General features: G+C 37.1%; 3 protein-coding genes across 3 annotated transcripts in view; 2 read left to right on the top strand and 1 right to left on the bottom strand.

Annotated features, from left to right (window-relative positions):
• Positions 1 to 26,751, top strand: part of timd4 (T cell immunoglobulin and mucin domain containing 4) — a 1,098,921-nt gene that overhangs the window by 341,473 nt on the left and 730,697 nt on the right. The window lies entirely within an intron of this gene.
• On the top strand, positions 1,158 to 20,871 carry slc23a1 (solute carrier family 23 member 1). The gene is given in 14 exon segments (NM_001173499.1): positions 1,158 to 1,229; positions 7,062 to 7,232; positions 7,338 to 7,495; positions 9,000 to 9,088; positions 11,617 to 11,684; positions 11,766 to 11,947; positions 14,137 to 14,257; positions 14,503 to 14,659; positions 14,854 to 15,001; positions 16,846 to 16,951; positions 17,162 to 17,291; positions 19,702 to 19,845; positions 19,928 to 20,023; positions 20,095 to 20,871. Coding segments are annotated over 14 exon segments (1,869 nt in total). The 5' UTR covers positions 1,158 to 1,196; the 3' UTR covers positions 20,361 to 20,871.
• Positions 19,701 to 26,751, bottom strand: LOC147831952 (uncharacterized). Its single transcript, XM_087301410.1, has 2 exons — positions 26,529 to 26,751; positions 19,701 to 26,302 (listed from the first exon to the last, which is right to left on the bottom strand). The coding sequence occupies exon 2, from the start codon at positions 26,194 to 26,196 to the stop codon at positions 22,417 to 22,419; it is 3,780 nt and encodes a 1,259-aa protein (XP_087157536.1). The 5' UTR covers positions 26,197 to 26,302; positions 26,529 to 26,751; the 3' UTR covers positions 19,701 to 22,416.

The raw sequence follows: 26,751 nt of genomic DNA, 5'->3' as shown, positions 1-26,751 counted from the left end.
GACTTGTGCCAAGGTAGACCTTTTTGCTGTACCAAGGGTGTAGTAAGTCAAACTTGAATGACACTATCTTTACAAATGGTCTAACGACCACCCTTTCCATCCCCCTCTAAAAGAATGCAGTTTTTACCAAGAGAGCAACCAGAATGTTGTGTTTACTAAGCGGAGCACACCAGGAACCTGTAGTGGCTTGAATCTTTAGTAATGCCACTGCTTGGTCCACACGGGGAAGTCTTTGTCATGCATCATTGAACCTTGGGCACCCAATACCTTGGTACCAGTTTGTGGTTTGTCTCTTTTATGACCACTGTTGGTAAATTATGACCACTGCTGACTGGAAAGTGACTCACAAGCCTTGCCAATTCAGAGGTACTCTTACCTAGATGCCTTGCCATGAACCTTATCAAACCGTCTCAGATCTTTACTCCCACTCCACATCCAACATCTTCATTGTAAAAACTGATTGTTTGCTCACCATGTAATCCACCCATTTCCTAATGCCTTAGACTTGTCATCATGTTTTGGCTCATCTGGCTTTGATCCAAAAGTTCATTCAAGAGTTGATCTCTAGCGCCCTCTCTCGGCCACAGTAGTGAACTGCATATCTCCACACAAGCCACATCTAGGCGTCAAGTCACATGTTCTTCACATTACTGCAATATGGGTGGGTCCAAGAGTACAGAGGAAAGTTTGCAACTGAGATTTGTTCTGTGATTACCTATAGATCTACTGAAGTCCATCTACCGGACACAGTTGGGACTGCGGAAGGGGGGTTATTTTATTAGTTATTCAACAGCTATGATTATGCATTTCACTTTAAACCCTATAGATTCACACTCCTAAAGAGGAAAGTGAGCACTAAGACTGCTGTTTGATAACCGTTCAAAAGTCTTTGCCCTGAAGATTAACCTCACATGTTGTGCTTTTGAAGGCCCTGTTGTTCACATCCAAAGGAGACTTCACGTTGCTTCATGAACACGGCTCCTGTTGTGTTCACACTGTCAGCCTTTTGATGAGCACAGGCAGGGGGAGTAAAGTCCAGGACCAAGGGCAGATTATTAACCTGTCTAATCTGGTCCCCTTCTGTCTCTCGCTCTCCCATAAAACCAGCTCTCAGCGTCCAGCCGGCTTTCAGGTCTCACGTGGCCTCTGGGAGACATCAGCAGCAGCACAGAGCACCACACATCCTCCAAGGGCCCATGAATCAGTCAGAAACCGCAGAGGAGCCTAAGGTAAAATATCCTTCAAGTATGCCGTCATCATGTTGTGAATGAAAACACAGATTTGGGTCACTCTGCAGATGTTTATCTCGAGGCAAGTAAGGGCGGGAAGTGTTTGTTGCTTAAACATCACATTGGAACACAGAGATGTCATTTTGTTTGTATCACTGAACTTTGCGTTAAGGAAAGTGTCATTGCTTTTTTTTTTTTTTTTTTGAGTGTTTTTTAAATTTAAGTAAAAGGATTTTGGTCATGCAAAATCCTTTTAAGACAAGCCTGTTGTTCTATGAATGTGCCAGACATTACAGTTTACACTACATTCTGTTTATTATATAAGAAACTGCATGTCTACTCATTCTTATTACATAGTTTTAGTAGACTGTTGCGGTTTGTAGAATTAAGTTAATATACTACTAGTGGAATGTCTGTTGTTGAGGAACCATTGCAGATGTAACATGTAGTTATACTCAACAACTACTAGTTGACATGTTACTTATACTCAGTGTTTGGTGTAATTAGTTACTGTTATTATTACTTATTCACAACACATAGTAAAGTAAGATTACGTTTTGTTTTTTGGTATTATAGTATCTTATACTTGCCTTAAATACTGTAAATTCAGCATTTCCATATAAATCAATTCAGAGGAACAGAGTAATTGAGTTTGTTTTGTTACACTAAAATATATTTTTAGTATGATTAGATTATTTTTAATTATAAAGAAGGTTACATATGTCTGATAAACGGCAATATTATGTCTGAAACATGGTATCACTATTATAATATTTGACACATATAAATGTTTATCTTTTCTGTATTAGTTTTTTAAACTAAGCTAAAATGTCATGTTTGATTCAAATTCAATGAATAAAGAATAACAATTTTATTTTGCCTTTAGATTTACAGTTGAAGTCAGAATTATTAGATCCCTTGTTAATTTTTCCCCAATTACTGTTTAACACAGAGAAGATTTTTCAACACATCGATTTTGATTTTATCTTTGGCATGATGACAATAAAAAAATATTTGACTAGATATTTTTCAAGACACTTCTATACAGCTTAAAGTGTCATTTAAAGGATTAACTAGGTTAGTTAGGCTAACTAGGCAGGTTAGGGTAATTAGGCAAGTTATTGTATAAAGATGGTTTGTTCTGTAGACAGTCAAAAAATAAATAGCTTAAAGGGGCTAATAATATTGACCTTAAAAATGGTTTTTAAAAAACTTAAAAACTGCTTTTATTCTAGCTAAAATAATACAAATAAGACTTTCTCCAGAACAAAAAATATTATCAGGCATACTGTGAAAATGTTCTTGCTCTGTTAAACATAATTTGGGAAATATATAAAAAAAATATATATTTAAAGGGGGGCTAATAATTCTGACTTCAACTGTATATGGATTATATTAAGTTTAGTTTTATTTATTAATTTATTTGTTTGTTTATTAGGCTGGGACAGCATTTCTGCAAATGCATCAAAATTAGCCAGTAGGCTATTTTTCATTTGTTGTCCTTAGACGGATGTTAAAATTTTCACCTTAAAAAAACAATGCAAAAATTATACCAAGCATAATTAAGTAGCACTAAAATAGACATAACGTCAAGTAATTTCAGACCAAGTAATTAGAAAGTTAATTAAAATATTCAAATATTAAATTTTAATGATGTAACTAGTAATTAATGACCTTTTTAAGTACGTTACCCAACACTGCTTATACTGTCAACAGAATGTCTAATGGTGACCATCAAAATAAAGCATTGTTAATTAAAAAATGATTGACTCCCAGGATGTGAGTTAAAGATAAATATGTTTTCCTTTACCAACAAAAAATAAATTGAGTCCAATAGCTGTTATAAGATCAAATAAAGAGTATTTGCTATTACCAAGTGTTTCATGCATTTTGTTTGCAATACATTGATTTGCACTGCAGTATACATAAAAACAGTAGAATTTTGTTTGTAAAGTGGTAGACTGTATGCTTGATGGGTCATGTCATGCATATAAAGGTGCTAAACTTAACAGTCAGTTTTGGGTCACTGATTTGATTTAATTGGGCACAAGTCACATTCCTAGAAGTCTGTTGTTGACTTTCTCATCACTTTTTTTTGTCTGCTATAACATTTTTGTAATACAGCTTGAAAGCAAAAAGTCCTGCAAAATTCACACTGAAAAAAATTGTTCAAAGATCATACCTTGTTATTTCTTTATACTCATTTATTGGATCATGATCTTAAATTATTGATTGAAATAGTTTCATTTTGCTTTTGGTTCCGACTAATCTTATATAAAACCACACATTGGAGTTTTTCATCCATCAGTTGTGTTCAGCTCTGTCGCGTGCACAATTTTTCTTGCATAATGATTGTTGTTTATAGTGACATAACCTAAGCCTATCTGGTTGTTTAATAATGAATCGTGCCTTTAATGTTTGTTATCTCTTTTGAAACCTGTTTAACACTTTATTGAGCACTTAACTTGTCAAGTGTATGAAGAAATGTTAACCCTGCAACAATTCGTGAGGGTGTCAAGTTAACCAAATCATTTTTTTACTTAGTTACAGTCTAACTTATGACTTTGCATTGTTCTCAGCACTAAAAAAAAAGAGAAGAGAAGGGAATTTGTTTTGAATAAAAAAAGAAGTATGTTGTATTGGAAGTGAATGGAAGTTTCTTAATGCAATATATTTGGTTAACAGTGGCTGCCAATATCCAGTATCTTATACTTTACTACGTGGGTTCAGTCCTTTTGCTGTCTTTTGCAGTTAGATGTATTATCTGTGGTTAAATATTAAATATTAAGTCATTTATAAATGCTAAATGAGAAGACAGCTTGGCTACTCTTGAACTTGGCTTTCTTTAAAAACTCTGATGTCATGTTTTTTATTGTGTCATTTATCATGTTCAAATTTACAATAATTGTCTGGAAATATGGCTTGGGATAAAAGAAATGATTTAATGTATGTAGAAAGATAAACTATTCTTTTTTAAGGAATTAAACATGAACATATACAAATCTGCAAATGTCATAATAGTAATAATTATATATTTGTATAGTGTTTATTAATATAAATTGTTATTATTAATATGAATATAATATATATTTATCTATTGGATAAGCTTTTATTCTTGTATTTATTTTGATGTTATAGTTGTTTTTAATAGTTTGAGTTTAGTTTGTACTTTTCATTATTTTCCATATTTTTATATTTATTTAATTATTTTTAATAAAAGAAAATGTAGCTAAAACGTTAACCAAATATATCCCCCGAGATACAGCCTAAAGGAATAATGTACAAGGTTAATTAAAAAGAATTCTTCATAAACATTATTGGATATTATTTAAAGACAATGTTTTTTAAAGATATGCTTTATATGTTATAATATGTGAAATAGAGGGTAAGTATTTTTCTTATCATAGGCAGCCAGGTTTTGTTTTAAAGTGCTGCCTGTCAACTAACACTGAATGTATAAACTAAATAATGTCACCATTTATAACAAATGACTTCCCAAATTTATATTAGGAAATTAGACTCGCACTTTCCCTCTCTTCCCACAGACTCTCAAAAGTTTGTCTCCCCCAGGATGTGTTGCTGCTTTTTAGAGTTAACAATAACAGTAGTGAAAACAATGGCTATTTAGATTTAGTTTTGTACATATTTTTAAATAAGTTACAATTTGCATTATACAAAATAACAAATTTCTATAAATCAAAATGCTTACCAATTACTTAAATTACTGTAACAAGATAATGTTTAGAAGATTATTGAAGGAAATTCCTTCATTCATTCATTTTCCTTCAGCTTAGTACCTTTATTCATCAGTGGTCACCACAACAGAAGGAACCGCCAACTTATCCAGCATATATTTTAAGCAGTGGATGCTCTTCCATTGGCAACCCATCATTGGGAAATTGGAGGAAATTGCACAATAAAAAAAGCAAAAAACATCACAGGAATTTACCAGAGAAAAACTAATTATACAAAATATAAAGATAAGTGAATCCGATTACATTATAAACAACATCCTCAAAACAATACCCAAGTGTAAAACAAAGTAAAATATGACAGCAAAGTTTGCTTAAACACCTTAAATGATGCAATGGATTGAATATTAGCAGGTAAATCACTCCAATCTGTTGGGCCCTTAGACATAAAACTTTTTTTTACCAATAATTGTTTTAATAAATGCAGCAAAAATACAAAATACAATGTCAAACTTGATAATTTAAGGTAAACAAATATTGTTGTTATTAATAAGGATATTTAAAAGGAATACATGAGCAGTATCACACTCGTATTTGCACTAGTGGGAGGCGTGCGTTGTCTTAGTGACCCACCAATGACAATAGACAGCCATATCAGAATGCTACTCGTATGATATTGCATTTATACAACAGTTTGACGGCATAATCGTGTAAATAAAAAAGAAAATCAAAGTCTCAAAAACCCTTTTGTAAGAGGAACTACTTTCTTCCGCCATCCATTTCGATCTGCAGCTGACATCCGAACAGCAGATGCTACTTCACAAACGTCACATTAGGGCTAGTATTTAAATAATTCTCTTGAATAATGTTTAAAGTGATGACAAAACAGTTGATTTTTCTTACATTTTAAGATTATAAAGCTGAACGGCATAAAATGCCATCAGTCTACAGAGATTTCCCAGAGTTTCTTAGTTGCAATCAGGAGATCACAATAATAAACCCTGAAAAAGCCAAAGCAGTGCCAACACTACTGGATTACTGTTGTGTTTGTGCTAAGAAAAAATGCTAAACACAGTAAAGAGTGAAGAGGCTGTACGACTTCTATTATTGCAGAATATTGCACAGCTATTAGCCAATCACATTCAAGAACCAGACAGAACTGTTGTATAAATTTAATTATAAACTGAAGCCAGTGATTATGTTGTCTTGTGTGCAAAGATGGCCACTGGAATAGATCATACATTACAAAATGGTGTGCATTAAAAAAACACCTCATCTGCAAAATCTCTTATATTCTGTGTTAAGAGGCGCAAGATATCATTTGGATGCAATCTGATATACAGTATCACAACAATCAAAGATTGAAAGTATAAACTAATGTAGGGTACTAATCTAAAATTTATTTTTACTTAAATATGATTGATTTGCAATTTAAAGGAGAGTTATCTGTCCTGACTAAAGCACTTTCTGTACCAGATATATTTTATTGCTTGAAATCTGTAATCTTGTTGGAATATCAAGCCAATTCCATGCGTGTTCAATAAGAAAAGATCTGGAGAGGGTTTTTTTCAATGCCAAAAATATTAGTAAATTATTAGATACAAATGAATAATTCGATAAAAGAGCTCTGGGTTACATTACTCCAATGCATTACAAGAATTACATTGAAGAGGTTTGCAACAAACATACATTTTCTGACTCCAGCATATATAAACAACTGATATTAACAGGTGGAGTTTTGGTGTAACGTCACTTTTCAGTCATTCTGCAGTCCTTTGGCTCTTGTACCCCAAACATACTTCCTCTTTCTGCAACCCTTCTCTGCATACCAGAACTGAACAATTACGTGCATCTTTAATATATTTCACAACTTCTACAAGCATCATGACAACTTGTGACATGTCTAGACCTTGAATTAAACAAAGGCCCCGACACTTATTCTGCTATTTCCATCTTGTCAGCATGTTCCTTAAAAAGGTATCAAGCACAGTAAAAAAGAGGAAGTGTGTCTGGTCAATATGTGATCTCATACAATAGAAAAAGTTTGATTAATCTGTTGTTAGTCTAAACATTCTTCTAATAAAAATAAAGACACAAAAGTAATAAAAAAAAATTCCTTTTTTCCAACAATCTCCATCAGCTCACACATTCAGATGGAGCTGTGCCAGCGGGTAGTCCAGAAGTACAAGAGATGCCACCTGACAATCCCAAGACGTCCGATGGGCATCAGAATCATTCAGCATCTTTTGATATGATCTACAGGATCGAGGACGTCCCGCCTTGGTATCTGTGTATCCTGCTGGGACTGCAGGTTTACACTTATTTTCTCTTCTTCTCTTATCTTCTAATCGAACTCACCCAACACTGTCATCTCTTTAAAACCCTCATATATGTGTGTATATTTTGGCATCTCCAGCACTATCTGACATGCTTCAGTGGGACCATTGCAGTTCCGTTCCTGCTGGCCGAGTCTATGTGTGTCGGGCAGGACCAGTACACCGTCAGCCAGCTAGTGGGCACCATATTCACCTGTGTGGGAATCACTACACTCATACAGACTACATTTGGTGTCAGGTGAGTTATCTAGTGTGTGCTTAGTGAGTGAAGAAATACGCTTACCAGGGTTAATTAGGGATGCCTGCTCAATAGCTAATCAACTTAATCATCTAATTACCCTCTTATAAAGCAATAATTCAGGCATGTAGATGTGGTCAAGATGATCTGCTGAAGGTCAATCTGAGCGTCAGAACAGATAATCAAGATGATTTAAGTAATTTTGAGTGTGTAATGATTGTTAGAAGCCAGCCCTACAGTACTGTTGATCTACGTTCACTCACAACCATTTATATAGTTTACAGATCTGATAAAGAGAAAATATCGCAACTGTTCTGTGTGAAAGTGTCTTGTTGATGTCAAATGAAAAGAACAAGCTGGTTTAAGCTTCTATAAGACAACAGTATAACTCAAATAACCACTCATTACAACAAAGGTCTACGGAAGAGCATCTCTGAGCAATCAACACATCAAACCTTGAAGCAGAGGAGCTACAGCAGCAGAAGAAGTAGAAGAGCACACTGGTGACACGTCTGTCAGGGAACAAAAACAAACTGAGGATCCAGTACGAATGGGCTCAGTAAAACTGGTCAAGATAAGACTGAAAACAGTATTGATGCTGGCCACGTTCAATCCTTCATTATTAAAGTCACAGCGTGCTTCCAACACTGTGTCAAAAAGCTCAGATCATCTCAAACTGGTTTCTTAAATATGACATTGAGTTCACTACTCTCAAATGTCCTTTTCAGTCAGCATATCTCAGTCCAGCAGAGCATATTTGGCATGTGCTGGAAAAGCAGATTATCATAATAGACATGTTGTCGGCAAATCTGTAGCTATTGGGATGTTTTGATGACAAAATGCATTATTTGCTTTAACTCTAGTGTTTTGCTGTAAAAAATACACAAAAATTACCAATTATATATCATCTCAAGAGTCATTGGATCTTGAAAGGACTGTTTGAAACACTTAAAATGTAGGTGAACTGATTAAAATGTGGGTGAACCATCCCTTTAAAGCAGTTATGAAGACAAAATGTGTCCTGCTACTAGCAAGATTCATTCATTCATTCATTCATTCATTTTCTTGTCGGCTTAGTCCTTTTATTAATCCGGGGTTGCCACAGCGGAATGAACCACTACCTTATACTGCATATTTTTACGCATTGGATGTCCTTCAAGCCGCAACCCATCTCAGGGAAACGTCCACACGCTCATTCATACACACACTCATACACTACGGACAATTTACCCTATCCAATTCACCTGAACCACATGTCTTTGGACTGTGGGGGAAACCGGAGCACCTGAAGGAAACCCACGCTATCGCAGGGAGAACATGCAAACTCCACACAGAAACGCCAACTGAGTCGAACCGAGCCGAGGTTTGAACCAGCGACCTTCTTGCTTTGAGGCAACAGCACTACCTACTGCGCCACTGCGTTGTCCTACTAGCAAGATGTAGCTAATAAATTGTAGCAGTGATTAGCTGTCATTGTATGACGTGTATTATGTGCCAATTTCAGGTTGCCTTTGTTCCAGGCGAGTGCGTTTGCCTTTCTCATCCCTGCTCAGGCAATTCTGAGACTGGACAGATGGAAATGTCCTCCTGAAGGTACGAACAGTGTGTTTCACCAAAGCTTTCTATAAATCATTTTCAGACGTACTGCATTACTCTTACTCTATACTGTGTCTATAGTTAATGCCTCAAGTTCACATTCTGTTGATGATATATTTTGTCTATTTGGCTGTAGGTGAAAAAACTTTGACCAACCATTGTTACTGAATTTGATTTTAAATTATTTAGTTGTTTATTAGCATAAATTGTTTTAATCAATGCAGCATTGATGAGACTTCTTTCAAAAACAAAGAATTTTTATTCTATGTTTGATGTAATCTCAACCGAAACAAGAAGAGAGGGTGGGACAGAGGAGTGTAGCTCCTCCCCCTTTAAAAAAACAGCCAATAGCCTTTTGTTTTATCACCGCTCTGCCAGTGAGTGTGGTTGAGCTCAAGTGAATGGGGGCAGGGCATGTCACATACTAGAGAGCATTTGATCAGTCATGATTTGATTAGAAACGGTAGTATGTGGTGACGTGAGTAAAGCCGTTGGTCCAGGGCTGGGCGATTAATCTAACAATAATCGGCATTAAGATCCTATAATTCAGGGGTTCTAAACCTTTTTAATTTCGAGGCCCACCTTTTTTTGCTTTATTTATTAGCAAAACCTTTCTGTTGCCTTCTATTATTCCCTTATTTTTATACGTCTTTTTTATATTATATAAAATTTAATAATATGTATTTAAAAAAATAATATTTTAAACGCAGACAGGTTTAAAGCTTCTGAATTATTAATTTATTTTTTACAACTGTAGAGTATTTGGGCCTTTTCTTCAGTAAAGGAACCTGACAGGACTAAAGGAGATGGCAAAAACTGCTGCTGCCTTGAATTAGACTGACTTCTATTCATCCATTGATTCATATTCATTATTATAAAAAACCTAACCCTAAATGTAAAATATAGTAAAAACACCCTAAATCTGTTGAAACTGATCTGAAGGCGTTTGGTTTGTAGCTGGACATTATTGGAGTTCACTGACAGGATCAATGAACAGCTGTTCACTACTGAAACACCACTGATTCTCGCTGGATCCTACTGTACGGGCGCGCGTTCGTTATAAAAACACTCACGGATGTTAATTTGGACAACTATGTGGATATTTTAAAGTGTTCACACACAAATAGAGCATGCATAGTTTGTGAATCAACGGACTTGTGCGACTCTGATACAGTACGAGTCGCAGACGTGAGGCACGCGTAAGCTGGTTATTATAATCATTGTTACCTTTATATATTTGCATGACTGTTTGCTTTACAGATGAGCGTAGTAAAAGTTGACACGCAGTGGTTGGAAACTTAAGCCACAGTTATGTCTGTAATTAACAGTGAGGCTGTTTTTGCAGTCCGAATTAGCCTGTTCAATCACAGAAATCAGGAAATGCCATTACTACTATCATTTTAATATGGCATATTTAATAATGAAATCAAATAATTATAGTTGAATATTTAAGTTAATTTAAGCTATCCCGCGGCCCACCTGCAGGATCGCTGAGGCCCACTAGTGGGTCCCGGCCCACCAGTTGAGAATTCCTGCTATTACAAATTTTTCCAGGTCAATTTTTTCAATTACTTTCCCTACCGTGTGGAGTCACGTGACCTCCCTCTGTTAAGGCTGATATTGTACTTCTGCTAAGGGCATGTGTACAGTCCGGCTCTGTATTTGTATACCCACGCACCGCTCAAAACAATTTACTTGCATGTCACAATGACGCGTATCGCAAACTTTGTGATTGGTCGGTTTGGTAGCGGTGACAATGTTGGACAGCACAGAGAGCCACGTTTTAGGCAATGTGTGTTTTTTTTAGTGTTAATGTTCAATAAATAATGATAGATAGTAGATAGTGTGCATTTCCTTTTTAATTATTTTAAAATCAAGTAATCCAGTGTGGATTACAAAAATCTCTCACTTGTAATATGTGAGCATATTTACTGTACAAAATTTATTTGTACAGTAAATATATATTGAACTATGAGGGCAAAAACATAAAATTAAAAAAATTAATAACGGTTCATTAATCGTAATCAAGTTAAAATGTTCAGTTAATCGAGATTTTGATTTTAGGCCAGATCGCACAGTCCTACTTTGATCCATTTGGATGGAAGTGACCAACTACAAGCTTTACATGTTCATATCAGTTTCTAAACACAAATTTTGGAGCAGACTAGCATATAGATATTCTAAAAATTAATAATATTGATACTTAAATCTAAAAAACTTTTATTAATTTCATGGGACCTTAAGAAATCATCTGACCCAAACGTCTGAGCAGTGATGTTTTCTGTGCAGTAGATTGAAAACTATTGTATGTCACATTATAAAGCTTTTATTTAACATGGTGCACTTTCCACTAAAAAAGAAAAACAAATCGAGTTATAAAAGCGTCACATGTTTGCATTTTATTGCGAATCTGCCCTCCTCCTTCTAAAAAAAGGCTTTGTCTGTTGAGAATCTGTTTACATTCTACACTGTGCCGGTCAGTCTGTGTGGAAGTTAATGCTTAACCTTGGTTTTGGGTTTCACAGAGGAGATTTATGGAGACTGGAGTCTTCCTCTTAACACTTCTCACATTTGGCACCCACGAATACGAGAGGTGCGTGTCCAGTGTCTAAAGATCAACGTTGTTTTCATAATGTCATGTTTTCTAATCTGTATGTGTGTCAATTCTCTGTAGATTCAGGGTGCTATCATTGTGTCCAGCATGATTGAGGTGGTGATCGGGTTTGCTGGCATCCCTGGGTTCCTGCTGAACTCAATCGGGCCATTGACCGTCACCCCTACAGTGTCCCTCATTGGTCTGTCGGTCTTCCAGACGGCAGGGGACCGAGCAGGGAGTCACTGGGGTCTGTCTCTGCTGTGAGTCCTTCAGTTCAGTTGACAAGCAACACAGTTATTTACATTACTTTCAGTAAATACTAGTTAGTTTTGAATTCAGTCTGCAAAAACATGTTGTTACATTTGCGGGTAAAACTGATATGCTATTTTATTGTTAAAGGAACCCAAAAATTTACATTTGCTGTTAATTTACTCACCCTAAAACCATTCAAGATGACATTTCTTTTTCAGTTAAACATCAAAGAAGACTTTAGCTGACACTGTGTTCCTTGTAGATTCATACATCTGATTATTTCGAGAAAGCCAATACTGATCGGAACTTCTACTTCTACGACCCCTTATATTTAAAGTGTATCTCCTCCTAAAGCTTTCAAGCTATACTCGCCAAAGTCCAGTCAGACCTTCAGACTATTCTGACTTGGGTTGCTATATCTTTTCCAAGGGATCAAACTTACGGTTTTCTGAAAACTGACCCAGAAATTTCAATATTGGACCAAACTGTGTCCTCATAATATTGCATCAGACTGTTGTGGAGACTTGCTAGAAACATGCAAACATGTTAGTAAACACTCAGAACACACTATCAACAGGCTGCTATCACTATGAATACCCTAGTAACCACATAGCAACACCCTAGCAACCACTTAGATTATTTACTTACTTACTCCCAGGGCTGTTTATATCAAAGTTTCCCCTGAGTGGTACGGTACGGTTTGGTATGGGTCACCTTTATCTGTACCCTTTTGGTTGGCGTGATGTACGAGAGAAAGTTTCAGTGAATGTCATTTTCGCTCGAGGAAATGTCAAAAGTGAAGCTGTACGGGTTATTCACATATCATATGAGAAGCACTTCTCAAAAACAAATGCTAAAAAGTGTGAAATAGCCAACTGTAACGTCTGCGATTATATAAAATAAATAAATAAATGCAACATATATGAACACATACAGACCCTTAATATCTCTGATATATTACCAATTACAGAAAAACTACACAGCATACTTTTACTCCTTATTTAGTTTGAGAAAAACACGCAACAACATATAGCCCACAGTCAAAGCAAATCTCTCATCTGTCTCTTTAATATTGAGTAGCACATGTAACCTCTTGTTAGAGAGTAATTCCGACAATCGGAGTTTAAAATAGTTCAAAGGGCGATGATAATAGTTAAACATGGCAGTTTGTTCATCTTTTAGGTTGATGACAGAATCATTTGCTCCTTTGTTTTTTCCGGCTTCTCCTTTGTTTTGTTTTTTGCACACTTTCATGTTTGTCCGTTTCTGAAAGGATCGAATAATCTAAGGCACTTCAATAATAATGCACACTTTATTATCATCAGCTCAAGAAGTTATTTCAATTATAGACGTGTGGTAAATGCTTGCGAGCTCTCTGGAGAGACTTTTCACACTTTTAGACGACCTTGTAAAACAAAAACAGGACCCGGCAGATGTTGTTCTTTTTGGCTTTGTGGTTGGTCATCAAGACGACGACAAGGTTTGTTTGAGCTCGGGTCAACCATGGCTTTTTATTATATGTATTTAGTATTACGATAGTCAATCGGCACGGTTCACTTTTAGGTACCTTTTGACAGTGAAAACGGCCATAAAAGCATTCAAAACCATACCAAACCATACCGTACCACTCAGTGGAAACGGACCATTAGCGGCACCATGTTGGAGTTTCATAACGTCAAATTCTTTTACAAGGTGGGTTGATAGCCCAATGCTCAACCTCCAACCTGGAGGACCAGGACAATTTAGCTTACCCAATTCACCTGTAGCGCATGTTTTTGGACTGTGGGGGAAACCAGAACACCCAGAGGAAACCCACACGAACACGGGGCACTTAGATTACTGTCCTCAATCTCTTATACCTGCTTCAAACTTCAGGCTAGATTTTCTCTAGCCAACTTTAAATTTGTCTTCAAAGGTTATCATTTAGTTATTACTTTATTTTTATAAAACACACACAAAAATAAATAAAACAAAAATAAGAATTTAAAGTGTAAACCAAATTTACCAAAATAAATTTGCTAAATAAATCATTTGTTAAATAGAGATTTAAAAATCCTCTTTTCATTTTGGGCGAACTGTATTGAATCCAATTGGATCATTTTGACCTGCAACACAATATTCATACACAGAATTCATACATGAGATGATGGTAATGTATTTCGTGACCATGTTTAACATATTTTTTGTTTAATTCTAGGTGCATCTTTCTTATTGTTTTGTTTGCCCAGTATTTACGGAACTGGGCTTGCCCTCTCCCAAGCTTTTCTAAAGAAAAAGGCTGTCATATAACCCACGTCCAAATTTTCAAGATGTTTCCGGTATGAACCAATATTCAACGCTCAGATCTAAATTACACCAACATGCATTTTGCCACAAAGTGCCAAGCAATACTGTAAATCAAACTAACAACACACACACACAGTACTTATCACTATTAATTAAACTACCAGATAACCCGCAGAACAAAGTCCCCATTACCACATGTGGTGCTTGTTATCAATGCGTTTACAGATTAAATTGCACTTTTTTTTCCCTTAGTAACTGATTATCCTGATTCCAGTAGATCATCATGGCTATTATGGTGGTTTGGCTGGTTTGCTACATCCTCACCCTGACCAATGTCCTGCCGGATGACCCAGATCTGTACGGCTACAAGGCTCGCACTGACGCCCGAGGCGATATTATGACCCAAGCACCTTGGTTTCGTTTCCCCTATCCATGTAAGAACACACACCCATGACCTATAACAACTTGTTTATCAGGAAATGTCACACACGACTAATATCTAATCTAAGACTTGCACTTTATTAACAGTAAAACAATTTGGAGATTGATTAGAGGGTTTTATATTGGTGGATCAATGGCTGGACTCTTTTCAAATGAAGTGATGTTGTTGATTTTGTGTGTGTCGCAGGTCAGTGGGGTTTGCCCACAGTAACGGTGGCGGGGGTGCTGGGCATGTTTAGTGCCACACTGGCAGGTATTGTTGAGTCTATTGGAGATTACTATGCCTGTGCTCGACTGTCTGGAGCTCCACCTCCTCCCGTGCATGCCATCAATAGGTAAATACAACAAGCATCAGTAGAAAGTTATACTACTATATACTAAGGTACATTATATTAGTATATATACAACAGTTCTGTTTGGTTCTTGAATCTAATTGGCTTATAGTCGTACAATAATCTGCATGTAAAATTTTTGGTTGGTCATCTGTTTGTTTCTAATGAGTCTCCTGTTTTTGTTACTGCTGACTAATTCAGTAAAAAGAAAGAAAAAAGAAATGCCCTCCCGTGTTTAGCATTTTACTTATCGCAAACACAACAGTAATCTGGTAGTGTTAGCGCTGCTTTGGCTTTTTCTGGGATAACTATTGTGATCTCCTGATTGCAGCAGAGATATACCGGGTAATCTCTGTAGACTGATGGTAATTCATGCCATTCAGCCTTATGTGAGCAAAATCGCCTGTTTTGTCATCACTTTAGACATTGCGCTAGAGAATCATTCAAACACTATAGTTCTAAAGTGACTTTATTAAAGTTGCAACGGTCTGTTCTGAAGTCAGCTGCAGATGTTAATGAATGGCGGAAGATAGTAGTTACTTTTACAAAAGGGTTTTTTGAGACTCTTCGTGTTTGATTTTCTTTTTTATATACACAATTTTGCCATTGAACTGTTGTATAAACGCAATATCACATGAGTAGCAGTATATCGTCACTGGTGGGACACTAAGGCACACACGCCTCCCACTAGTGCAGATGTACAGCCATATCGCACTGCTACTCGTGTGATATTGCTCATATATATATGGATTATCAAAATGGAAATTCAATAGTTTTTTATACCTCTGAAGCTTTTTTCCATATATGTTTGCATGTGTTTTTAGTTGAGTATTTTTTTTATTTATCAGGCAGGTATGGACTATATAGTGTGAGTTAAAAAAAAAAAGTGGTTGATTTAGATTAAACTGAGCAAGAATTTGCAATTTGGGGCATTTGCCTATATGTACAGTATTTGACCAAAAAGTCTTCTGTAAAACCACTGAATGTGCGCACAGTGAAATCTTTTTATGTAAAAGCAATTTTCACCAAAAAAATGGGGAGTGTATTTTACCACCAGTTACAAAGGAAACAACTGAAATGAATTAATCTTTGATATGTTGAAGCAGAAAAAGTAAAATAGTATATTCTTGTTAAACAATCTCTTTGGTACAACAAACAAATGACGGTTTATCATTTACACATCAGGAATGTTCTAAAACATTCCTTGATATTTAAAATTACATAGGAGCCTCATTAAACAACTATGCTTGCAATAAAATAAATATAAATATTTTTCATTACTTATGACAAATTTAATTTGCTCATATGTTACATTACATGTAAAAGAACCCACTTTCTAAATTTGACATAAGTAAGGTTAAAAAAGAGGTAAATTGGACATTTTCCTCATGAATGCTCAAAATCAGTCACGGTTTATGAAACCTCTAACAAAACAACATCAAAACAGCAGAATAAATTAATTTTACTTGCATACACTGCCACTTACATATAAAAAAGAATAGAAAATCATAGAAAATTTACATTTTTATTTAGTGTTTTGAGTCTAATTTAATTTTAGAGATAATTTTACAAAAGTCATATTAACCTAAAAGTGCTCCATAACTAGGTCTCAATTGACCCAAATATGAAAATTTAATTTAAATCTTAATCATCCTATTTCTTAAAAAAAAAAATTAAAATAAATAAAATAAATAAATGTTTTGTTGCCTTATTACAAACTATGCATTTGTTATAAATCATATGTTAAATCTCTGCCCAAATTCATTATAGGGTTTGAAATACACAGTATTTGTTCTTGTTAATTCATGTATAATGAATGTTTTATCACTATCTGTTTTCTTTCCAAGAGGGATCTTTACAGAGGGAGTGTGCTGCATCATAGCAGGACTGCTAGGAACAGGAAACGGTTCGACCTCTTCCAGTCCTAATATAGGGGTGCTTGGCATCACAAAGGTGGGAGCTTTAATATTTGTACTGTTAGAATAAGTGCAGTAAGTGCATTTCTAATATCTGATCAGAGTCCTTTCAGGGAGTAGATCTGAAAGCGAGAACTATTCATTACACATCTGTTGTCTGCTTGGCTTATCTGTTTACAGCCTCATCCTTCATTTTGAACATTTGTTTTGCAATGACAAGCTGTGGTGTCTCTATTTTCTCTTTCAGGTTGGAAGCAGGAGGGTGATTCAGTATGGAGCTGGCATTATGCTTATTTTGGGAACTATTGGGAAGTTTACTGCTCTGTTCGCCTCCTTACCTGACCCCATTCTTGGAGGGATGTTCTGCACATTGTTTGGTGAGGGTTGCCAAATAACTTGAATGAAAAAAAGCCTGCCTGAAAAATCGCTTGATAATGTCATTTGCTAATTAGCATATTAGCACCTAACATTAGATCCTTTTTATACCGCCTATTTCTATTTTGATACAGACAAATCACCCTAAACTGCTTTCATTGACGTATTTTTATGTTTCTGTTGTCATATGTTGCAAAAAACTTTCAATATGAAACTAAAACATGGATTTATAAATGTAATGTTTTCCTACAAACCACTACAAAACGTAAACCACTGTGGCTGAGGTGCCATTTTCAATAGAGGCCTACTTTTGAAATGAAAATGGGAAAACAGAGAACACCTTAAAATTTTGTGAGCCTGGACATCAAACGTTCTTTTGTTTTTATGTCAATAGCTAAACATGTATTTGTCAAAGTTATAGATTTTTATTCAGAAAAGCATTAGAATGTTAAGTAAAGATCATGTTCATTGCATGAAGACATTTGGTGAATGTCCTACTGAAAATATATTAAAACTTAATTCTTGATTAGTAATTTGTATTGCGCTTAATTTGGACAACTTTAAAGGCAATATTATAAATATTTTCATTGTTTGGAAACATCATTCCAGATTGTCACATAGTGGTATTAGTTTATTTTTGGCTTCGTGTGATAGTTAATAAACAACAGATCTCAAAATGTAATCGGAATATAACCAAAATGGCTCCTTGTAACAAAACATTGGAAACATTGAAGCATTGTGAGGGTTGTTTAATTTTGTGGCAAAAAAAAAAAAAAACAGGAAGTAGGAAAACTGCAGATGTTTTGAGTCAGCTTTATCCACAGGGTGTCAGTAAAGAGCTCAGAAACACTGCACATTTGGGCCTTTACTATCGAGATACAAACGTTTGAATCTAGATTGAATGAATGAATTAATTAATTAATTAATTAATTAATTAATTAATTAATGAATGAATAAAGTTTTATTAGCTACGACCCTGGTCTAGGGTCAAGGGCGTAATATAAAAAAACACTGGACAAATAAAATTCACTTTTAAGAACCTTTGGAGTCAGGTTGGTTTATTTGTTTGTTTGTTTTTGTGTGTGTGTGTGTGTGTGTTTGTGTGTGTGTGTGTGTGTGTGTGTGTGTGTGTGTGTGTGTGTGTGTGTGTGTGTGTGTGCGCGTGTGTGTGCGCGTGTGTGTGCGCGTGTGTGCGCGTGTGCGTGTGTGTGTGTGTGTGTGTGTGTGTGTGTGTGTGTGTGTGTGTGTGTGTGTGTGTGTGTGTGTGTGTGTGTGTGTGTGTGTGTGGTCTTTTTCTCTCTTTTTTTTTTTTTGGTCTTTTTCTTTTTTTAAACACCCAAATGTGAAGCCAAATACCTCAGAGAGGACCCACAGAAAAATAATAAACATTTACACTACCTAAAGACCCAAATGAAACTAAATACACCTAACAAAATAACAGAAATAAAAAATACAAAAACTCCTCCTATCTCCCTGACTATGTTTAAAAACAAGAGAAAATATTAACAGAAAACAAAACAATTCTGAAAGGAAATATTTAAATACATTAACAGAGTACTTTTATTCATTCATTTTCTTTTCAGTTTAGTCCTTTTATTAACCAGGGGTCGTCACAGCGAAATGAACCGCCAACTTATCCAGCATATGTTTTACGCACCGGATGCCCTTCCAGCCGCAACCCATCACTGGGAAATACCCATACACCCTTATATTCACACACATACATTATGGGGCAATTTAGCTTATTCAACTAATCTATAGCACATTTCTTTGGGCTGTGGGGAAAACCGGAGCACCCAGAACAAACCCACACCAACACAGGGAGAACATGCAAATTCCACACAGAAATGCCAATTGACCCAGCCAGGGCTCGAACCTGTGACCTTCTTGCTGTGAGGCGACCATGCTACCCACGGCCACACCATGATGCCAATATTTAAAAACACTAAATACAACATTTTAAGTCAGTTTATATGTTAAATAAAAGAATACTTTTGTTCAGCATGGATGGAAGAATATAATTATAAAAAAAGGACGGTAATCTGCCGTTCAAGCAATGCGATTATTTTGAACTTTCTGCTCATCATAAATATTACAAAAAAATTGTTTCCACCAAAATCTTTGGCTATTTTTCAACAAACATTAAAACAAAATCTTTGTTGATCACCAAATCAGCATATTACATTATTAAGATGTCAAATGATCATGGAGGAATGTTGAGAATTCAGCTTTAAATCGTAGTTTTCTTCTACAAAATAAACATTTGACATCATTTTTTCATTAAATTAATACAAAAGAGACTTTGAGAAGCATAAAATAAAATGTTACTCAACCCAAACGTCAGACGTTATTGGCAGTGCACATCTATTTATTGAAGTTTAAACTTGTTTTTTTGTTTTGTTTTGCACACAGGTATGATCACAGCTGTCGGCCTCTCAAACCTACAGAGTGTCGATCTGAACTCCTCCAGAAATCTTTTCGTTCTGGGTTTCTCCATGTTTTCTGGCCTCATGCTACCGAATTACCTGGATGCTCATCCAGGGAGCATCAAAACAGGTTAACATGTCTTTCAACAAAAAATATAAGAGCAAGTCAAATCTGTCTATATGAACACAAACGTTCTGATTGATTTCAACAGGTGTGGCTGAGCTTGACCAAATCATCACAGTGCTCCTGACAACAGAGATGTTTGTTGGGGGATTCTTAGCATTTGTACTTGACAACACAATCCCAGGTATAACCGTGGACTTATTCTTCAGATAATAAGCCAACAAAGACAATTCATGCTTGCCATTTTGTACGCAGGCACCAGAAAAGAGCGAGGCCTGGTTGAATGGGTGGATGAGGGTTCTTCAGGAGCAGGAACAGTAAAATCAGACACATATAACTTTCCGATTGGGATGGGACTGGTCCGGAAGACAGGCTGTCTGCGCTACCTGCCTATCTGTCCCACTTTCCGGGGCTTTAAGTCATCATGCCGCAAGAACAAGGAAGAGGAGGATGAGGAGGACATAAAAATAAAGGAAGGTGTAACTGATGCTCCCATTGAAATGGTCTGCACCAAAATTTAGGCGTATTTTTATAGTTTGACAAGGTTTAGAATAGTGTACATTGTTTGGTTGGAATGTTTTCTCAGCTGATGTACAAAATCCATTCAGTTTTGCTTTAAAGAATGGGTGGAATTTATTTATAGTAAAACTGAAATGACAGTTTGAGTACAATGAGTCTCTATAATCAAATGTAGTTTGATTTGATTATAAAGCATTAGGTAGTTTATTGAAATGACTTGAAAAGGAAATGAAGGTCAGGCTTTGTTCATTTATTATATCTTGATTGTGTACAAAACATGGCAGTGATTAACACTAAACAAAACGTGTTCAGCTTTGAAAAAAGTTACAAAATGACATTTTTTAAATATGCAAATCATAATGTATATACATAATGTTGTAACTAATAATGTTTAAACATACTAAGAGTGAACTGTGCGTTCCAGAAAAGCCACAGAACAAACAATCATGTGGACATTCAGTTTTGATAAATACATGCTTAAGTTATTTTGTATTAAAATACAACTTTATTGTCTGTCTGTTTGTCTGTCTGACGGTTTTGATCTATTGGTAAAGGTTTAAAAGGATATCATTAATTGAAACATGTATGGAGATGAAACATTCGACAGATTATTAACCTATTTTAATGTTCATTTAGAAATGCAGTTTTAAAAAAAAATGTTAAATGTATTAGTTTAACTGATACTGATGAATATAAAATGATAGTATAAATGTATTGTAACATTAACCAATTAGTAAATGCGGTCACACTTTACAAGGCGTTTTTATTAGGTAAAGTTAGTTAATGTATTCACTAATGTAAACAACTAATGAATAATACTTAGACAGTGTTTATTAATGCTTATTGAAATCAAATTCACCCTTGTTAACATTAGATAATGCACAACTAACAATGAACAACTTTGTTTATTAACTAACTTTAACATGGATGAATGCTGTAAGAGAGGCATTATTCATTGTTTATTTATGTGAATGCTGTGAAAGTACAGCCTATTGTTAGATCCTAATGCAAAAAGCATTAACCCATTTAAACCAACTGAACCTTGTTGTGTCGAGGAACCACTTCATTTTTTACAACTACATTTTCAGCATCAAACAGTAATGCTGCAATAAAGATGTATTGGCTTTGATTCATTGCAGCCCGGAAGGTCTGATTTACTGCAGTGTTTGCTCTTAAGCTAAATTGATTTAGTATCATGCTGAAGGATCAGCCCTGTTTAATTATCTTTATTGATTTAAATGTCTGTTTATTGTCCACTCTCTCGCTGTCCTGGCCTCTTCAGATTTGACACCAGAACATTCAGTCATGAGGCAGTAGTATCAGTTATATATATAGTCAATAATCCATCCTGAATCTCACATAACGGATCAGTGGATTGAAACGGGCTTGCGTAAACAAGTGTCAGGTGTCAGCAGGAGAACAATAAACACATTTCAAGAGGTAATTCAGTTTACAACCGGATCACGTAAAAACATTTTGATTAAAAATGTCATTAGCGACACTAACAATTAGTTTATTCATGTGTATAAATTTGAAAAACTAAAGCGTTTTCAGGAAATGATTAGGAAAGCAATGGTTTGCAAATGGTTTTGCTCAAATTGCCATTTAGTAAATTCAAATACAATTTACAATAACAAAATAGTGACTTTTGTCATATTTGATAAACATGCTGAAGACACTCAGGTCCCTTGGTGAGTCTCAATTGCCCATACCAGAGGTGATCTGAGCCCTTTTCCCTTTAAAGCCCCTGCTCTGTTTATATAGCCTGAAAGTGTGAATGCTAATGCATCTTACAACATTTCAGCAGATATAATCAATCTCACCCATGTCAGTTGCCAAGTCCAGAGGTAGCCTTTACGAAGTAAGGAGTGTTGAATGCAGTGCTAACAGAAAACGCTTTCAGTTTTGATGCCTTGAGGCCAGGGCAGCAGATGGTCAACATGTTTCACTCATTCAGTAGCTTATAAACAACACCCATCCAGCACTTAATGGGCACTGGGTAATCTGAGCCTTGGGCTTGACTTAATATATTCTGTAGTCTATAGGTCCTGTCAGGTTTCACGGTCCCGGTGGCGGGAGCACCTGATGGTGTGACTGTATGTAAGGTAAGCACTGTGGGGTGTACATGGGTGGGATGTGAAGAGAGGCAAAAGGTATGGCACACGGCGTGGGTATAACCGCACTGGGAAGTGCCTGCTGTGGTAGTAAAACCTCAACATACTGGCAAGTTTCTGGATCGAACAGCATCTTGCGCTGTGGCAGCTGAGGCATGTCAACATAGAAATAGCGTCCAGTTTCCGGATCTAGCAACAGTTGGCGAGAGCTTGCTGCTACACTTCCTCCTGCTTCTGAATAAAGCACACCTGCACCATCAAGCCTGGCCTCTGCACTCATGGGAGCAACAAAGATTGTGTTGTGTTGGGTTTCTGAAGAAGGTGCTTTCAGTTGTGGATCTTCTTTCTGAGCTTGACTGGTTGAGCCATCTGTTGGCTGTACTAGCGTTTTTCCATCTTCCGAAAGAAATCTCAGCAAGGGGGTATGGCTATTTGGTGCAGGAGACTGGTTGTAAAGAGGTGTTTGAAACAAGACAGGCCCTTGAACGTAGCTATGAACTGCACCAATATGAGGAGAGACTGTTTGGTAACCCAGTACATTGGGTTTGTAATAATAGGAAGGAACCATAGGAGTTGAAGCTACTGTTAGGACACAAGCAGAGAACTGAGGCCCAACTGAACTCTGTGACCTGGGAGGAAGGGATGAGGTCTGGAGGCCATCACTAATTATCTTACCATGGTCCTGTTGCTCAGAACTTGTGAGCAAACCATACTGCAGTGCTGGGAAAAGATGATCCTTGTCAGAGCTCCTTGTCAACTCTCCTTTTGTAGTCATATCAGTCGAAGTCTCCTCTCTAGGTTGCATTGCCGGGTCTGACCTGTTTGTTGGTTTCATATTTGAATCAATGACCGTGACATCAGATTTACTGATAGCAACTTGGCTGTCCTGTGTCTCTGAGGGTTTTGACGAGGCACAGCTGTTTGCCTTAGTTGCACTAATTGGGCTGACCTTTGTGAATCCAATAATATGACTTTTGTCATTTGATTCCACAGAAGGCATTACCTTAGCTGAGCATCCTCTTGGTGCAGAGTGATCTCTCCTTCTCTCCAGTGGTAGAGGTGGAGTGACTTTCCGCAAAAGGGGTCTTTCATCTTGCTTGTATCCCTTTCCCTTTGCTTCATTTTTGTTGCTTAGATTGTGTATTGATGACTGAAACAAAGCAGCACTCCCTTCTATTCTGTGGGTTGATTCCCCTGGGCCCTTGAAGGATTTGTTATATGTGTTTTTCACTAGGCTTCTCATGTCTCTTACTACATGGACAGGGGCTTTCAATTTGCCTTGACTTTGCATAGCTAGGCTTGCAAACAGTCCTGGTGATTTAAAATCCTCTCTGCTACTTTCCTGATTTTTCCCAACACCACAGTCATCAGTTTTGGGGGTTGTATTATCTACAGCATTTGCTTCCAAATCCGATATCAGGCAGGTAATATTAGTAGGACTGAGTGTACTTTCTGTGCTTCCAGCCTGTTCCTCCTGTATTTCCAGCACATTGGTTCGGGTCATATTGTGTTGTTTATGGATTCCCTGGCCTGTATGGCATTCTTCAGGTGTGGTTTTCACAGAAGTCTGTGTGCTGATGGCTACATTTGTTGCTGCACTCGAGTTCCATGTTCTGCCCTTTGCTGAGTCACAGGATAGCTTCACTCCAGGGCTCAGGTTAGGGAGCTGCAATGCCTCCTCTCTTGAGTTCAACTTCTCTGCTTTCTCATTCTCTGAAGCGTCGGTTATTTCAGTGCCACTGCCCTTAACTTCAGACTTACCAGTTCCACTTAAAAGAGGACTGAGGCCATGTTTACTTAACAGTTTGGGTTGTGGTTTTGAGTTAAAACTGCAGTGCATTTGAACCGAGTTACTTTCTGTCTCTCTCTTAAGGGTTGCATTTTGATATGTTTTTGTAGTTTCAGCATATACATCCTTGCCAGACACATACAAACATTCATCAGTTGTAGCAGTTCTGATGTTCACTTTGGTTGATGCAAATGCTTTATCCGAAACATCCAAGGTACGAAGATTCTGTTCATGTTGCATCTTTTTTGATAGGACATTTGCTATTATTGAGGAAGCCATTTGAGTTTTGCTGGAAGTTTCATCAAGAGAATATGATTTTTGAAGTTTTTGCTTCCGCTCGGACTGTACTAATCTTTGATCAGCCACATGAGGCTCCTGGTTTAAAGCTGCAGGGGTGCTATGTTGACGCTGAAACATGTCCCGAGGATGCACATGCGTGTTTACAATCTCATGGTTTTGACTGTTGTTCTCTCTGACCTGTGCCTCTGCTGTGTCCCGTCTCTTCAGTTGAATTTGTCTTTTGGGAACAGTCTTTAAGCCTCTGTTTACTTCATCTGTGGTTTCCAATGCCACATCAACACACTCAAAGCTGCTGGATTCTGAGCCAGCAGATGTGTTCTGAGTCTTTGAATACATCTGCATTTTGAAAGCAAGAACATCCTCTGTCCATTTGTTGTGGTTTCCATCAGAAGGTAGCTGACTTGCAGGCCTACAGCTCGAGCCGAAAACATGCATGTAGTCAGTTTCAGAACAGGAAGATCTTACCTGGGCCAGGTTAACAAAGCCCCCCACCTCACTACTGGCCTCAGCAAGCTTTGTTCCCATGCTGATTGATCCACTGGTACTGTCTGTAATGTGGCAGGTTTGGCAAGAGCTGCTACTCAGCATGCGGGAGAATGGTCTGGACTGCCAGACGCCTTGCCGGCTCTGCTTTTCCAACCTCCGGGTATCAGCAAGACTCTGTAGCTGGTGTTGGTGCCTGGTTGCGGGGATACGCTCTGAATAACAGTGTGGCGGGATTCTTGACTCCTGTTTGCTGGCTGTGAGTGTTAAGATAGAGTTTGCAGACGCTTTTCTATTTCTAGACCTGACTGACAGCTCAGGCTGGTCTTTTCTGCAACTCACCACTCTACCCTCCCCCTCCTCTTCCATATGACCCAGAATATGCCCGCCTCTCTCAAGCCTGCATTTAGGGCTGGGTGCACTCAAACCATCTCTGGGTCTTTGCTTTTGTGTCGCGTGGTCCTCCTTTGGCTCTGTGCCACCATGCTCCTGTTCCCGACCCTTGCTGTATTGATTTCTGTCAGGCGTTATCAAAATAGTGTTTGAAGTGAATCCGGGTTCTGGGGAGCAGTGCTCCTCAGCGGTTCTAATGTTAGTGTGAAATACAGTCCTGCTGCCTCCAATAGAATCCCCCGGTTTAACAGATGAACCTTTTTCTGATATATTAAGCTCATCAGAATGATCCTGGCTTTGTGAAGGGTTTGTCTTTACAGACTGCAAATTCACATTTGTTATTGTTGTACATAAAAGCAGATGTTTTGACTCAGACTCTAACATAAGAGTATCTCTCTCAGATAATGATTGATCCTCTTCATATTGGGAGACCTCAGGCCACACTTCTGTACATTTGTATTCTTCTGTTTTGCAGTCCTCAAGTAATGTGGTGGCTTTGATCAAGGGTGTTGAAGTGGTGCCTTGCACAGAGGTAGAACAATCTGAGAGCTTGAATGAGTCACCTTTAATAGGACGCTCTGTGTGTGTCCTATCATCAAATGCTTCACTGTACTCACTCAGAGAACAAAAAGCAGTGTAGTATGAACTTGCTGAGTCATCAGTGATATCATTAGCTTGCTCTAGGTCACCTTCCTCTTCATCTCTTTCTTGGAAAGGAGGGCTGTTTTTTTCTCTCACAGATGGAGATGACTTAAACATTTCTTCTTAAATTTCCTTCAGTGGTGTCTGAAACGTTTTGATGTAGTGATAAAGGACACCCAAATGTTAGCTGGATATGCAGGTCAAACCTACAGAGCAGGAATATCTGCAATTCAGAGAAAAAAAAACACTGTTGAAATATGAGATCACACATTTAAAGTCCAGCTACTCCAAGCTGCCCAAAATCGTCTCCATTTTGTTGAAACCTGAATGAAAAGTCAAGTTAACAGTTAAGTCAAGTTAACAGCGAGACATATATGACAAGCAAAAAGGCTAAGTGCTCTTCTATAAAAGTATACCAATCATGGCACTGTAGAGGAAATGAATCAGACCTTATTTTTTGGCTGCTAAGGTCTGGTTCAGGATTTGTATTCCAGGCCCAGTAGTAAGGTAGTAGGGTAGCAGTCAGCTTTGAAAGCAGGTGCTGGTGTGCCTGTGCTGGACCGTTCCCTCAGGAATCTGACTAACATAGCCAGTGTAGTCACAGGGGCAGCTAAATATAGCTTCCCCAGGCCCCATAACACTATCATCAGGGAGATAGGGCTCAAGTCTTGT

Source organism: Danio rerio, chromosome 21, assembly GCF_052040795.2.
Source record: "Danio rerio strain M-AB ecotype USA chromosome 21, GRCz13ab, whole genome shotgun sequence".
In the NCBI taxonomy this organism is placed as follows: Eukaryota; Metazoa; Chordata; class Actinopteri; order Cypriniformes; family Danionidae; genus Danio; species Danio rerio.
The sequence above is the reverse complement of the archived record's forward strand: the minus strand, read 5'-3'. Positions and strand labels throughout refer to the sequence as shown.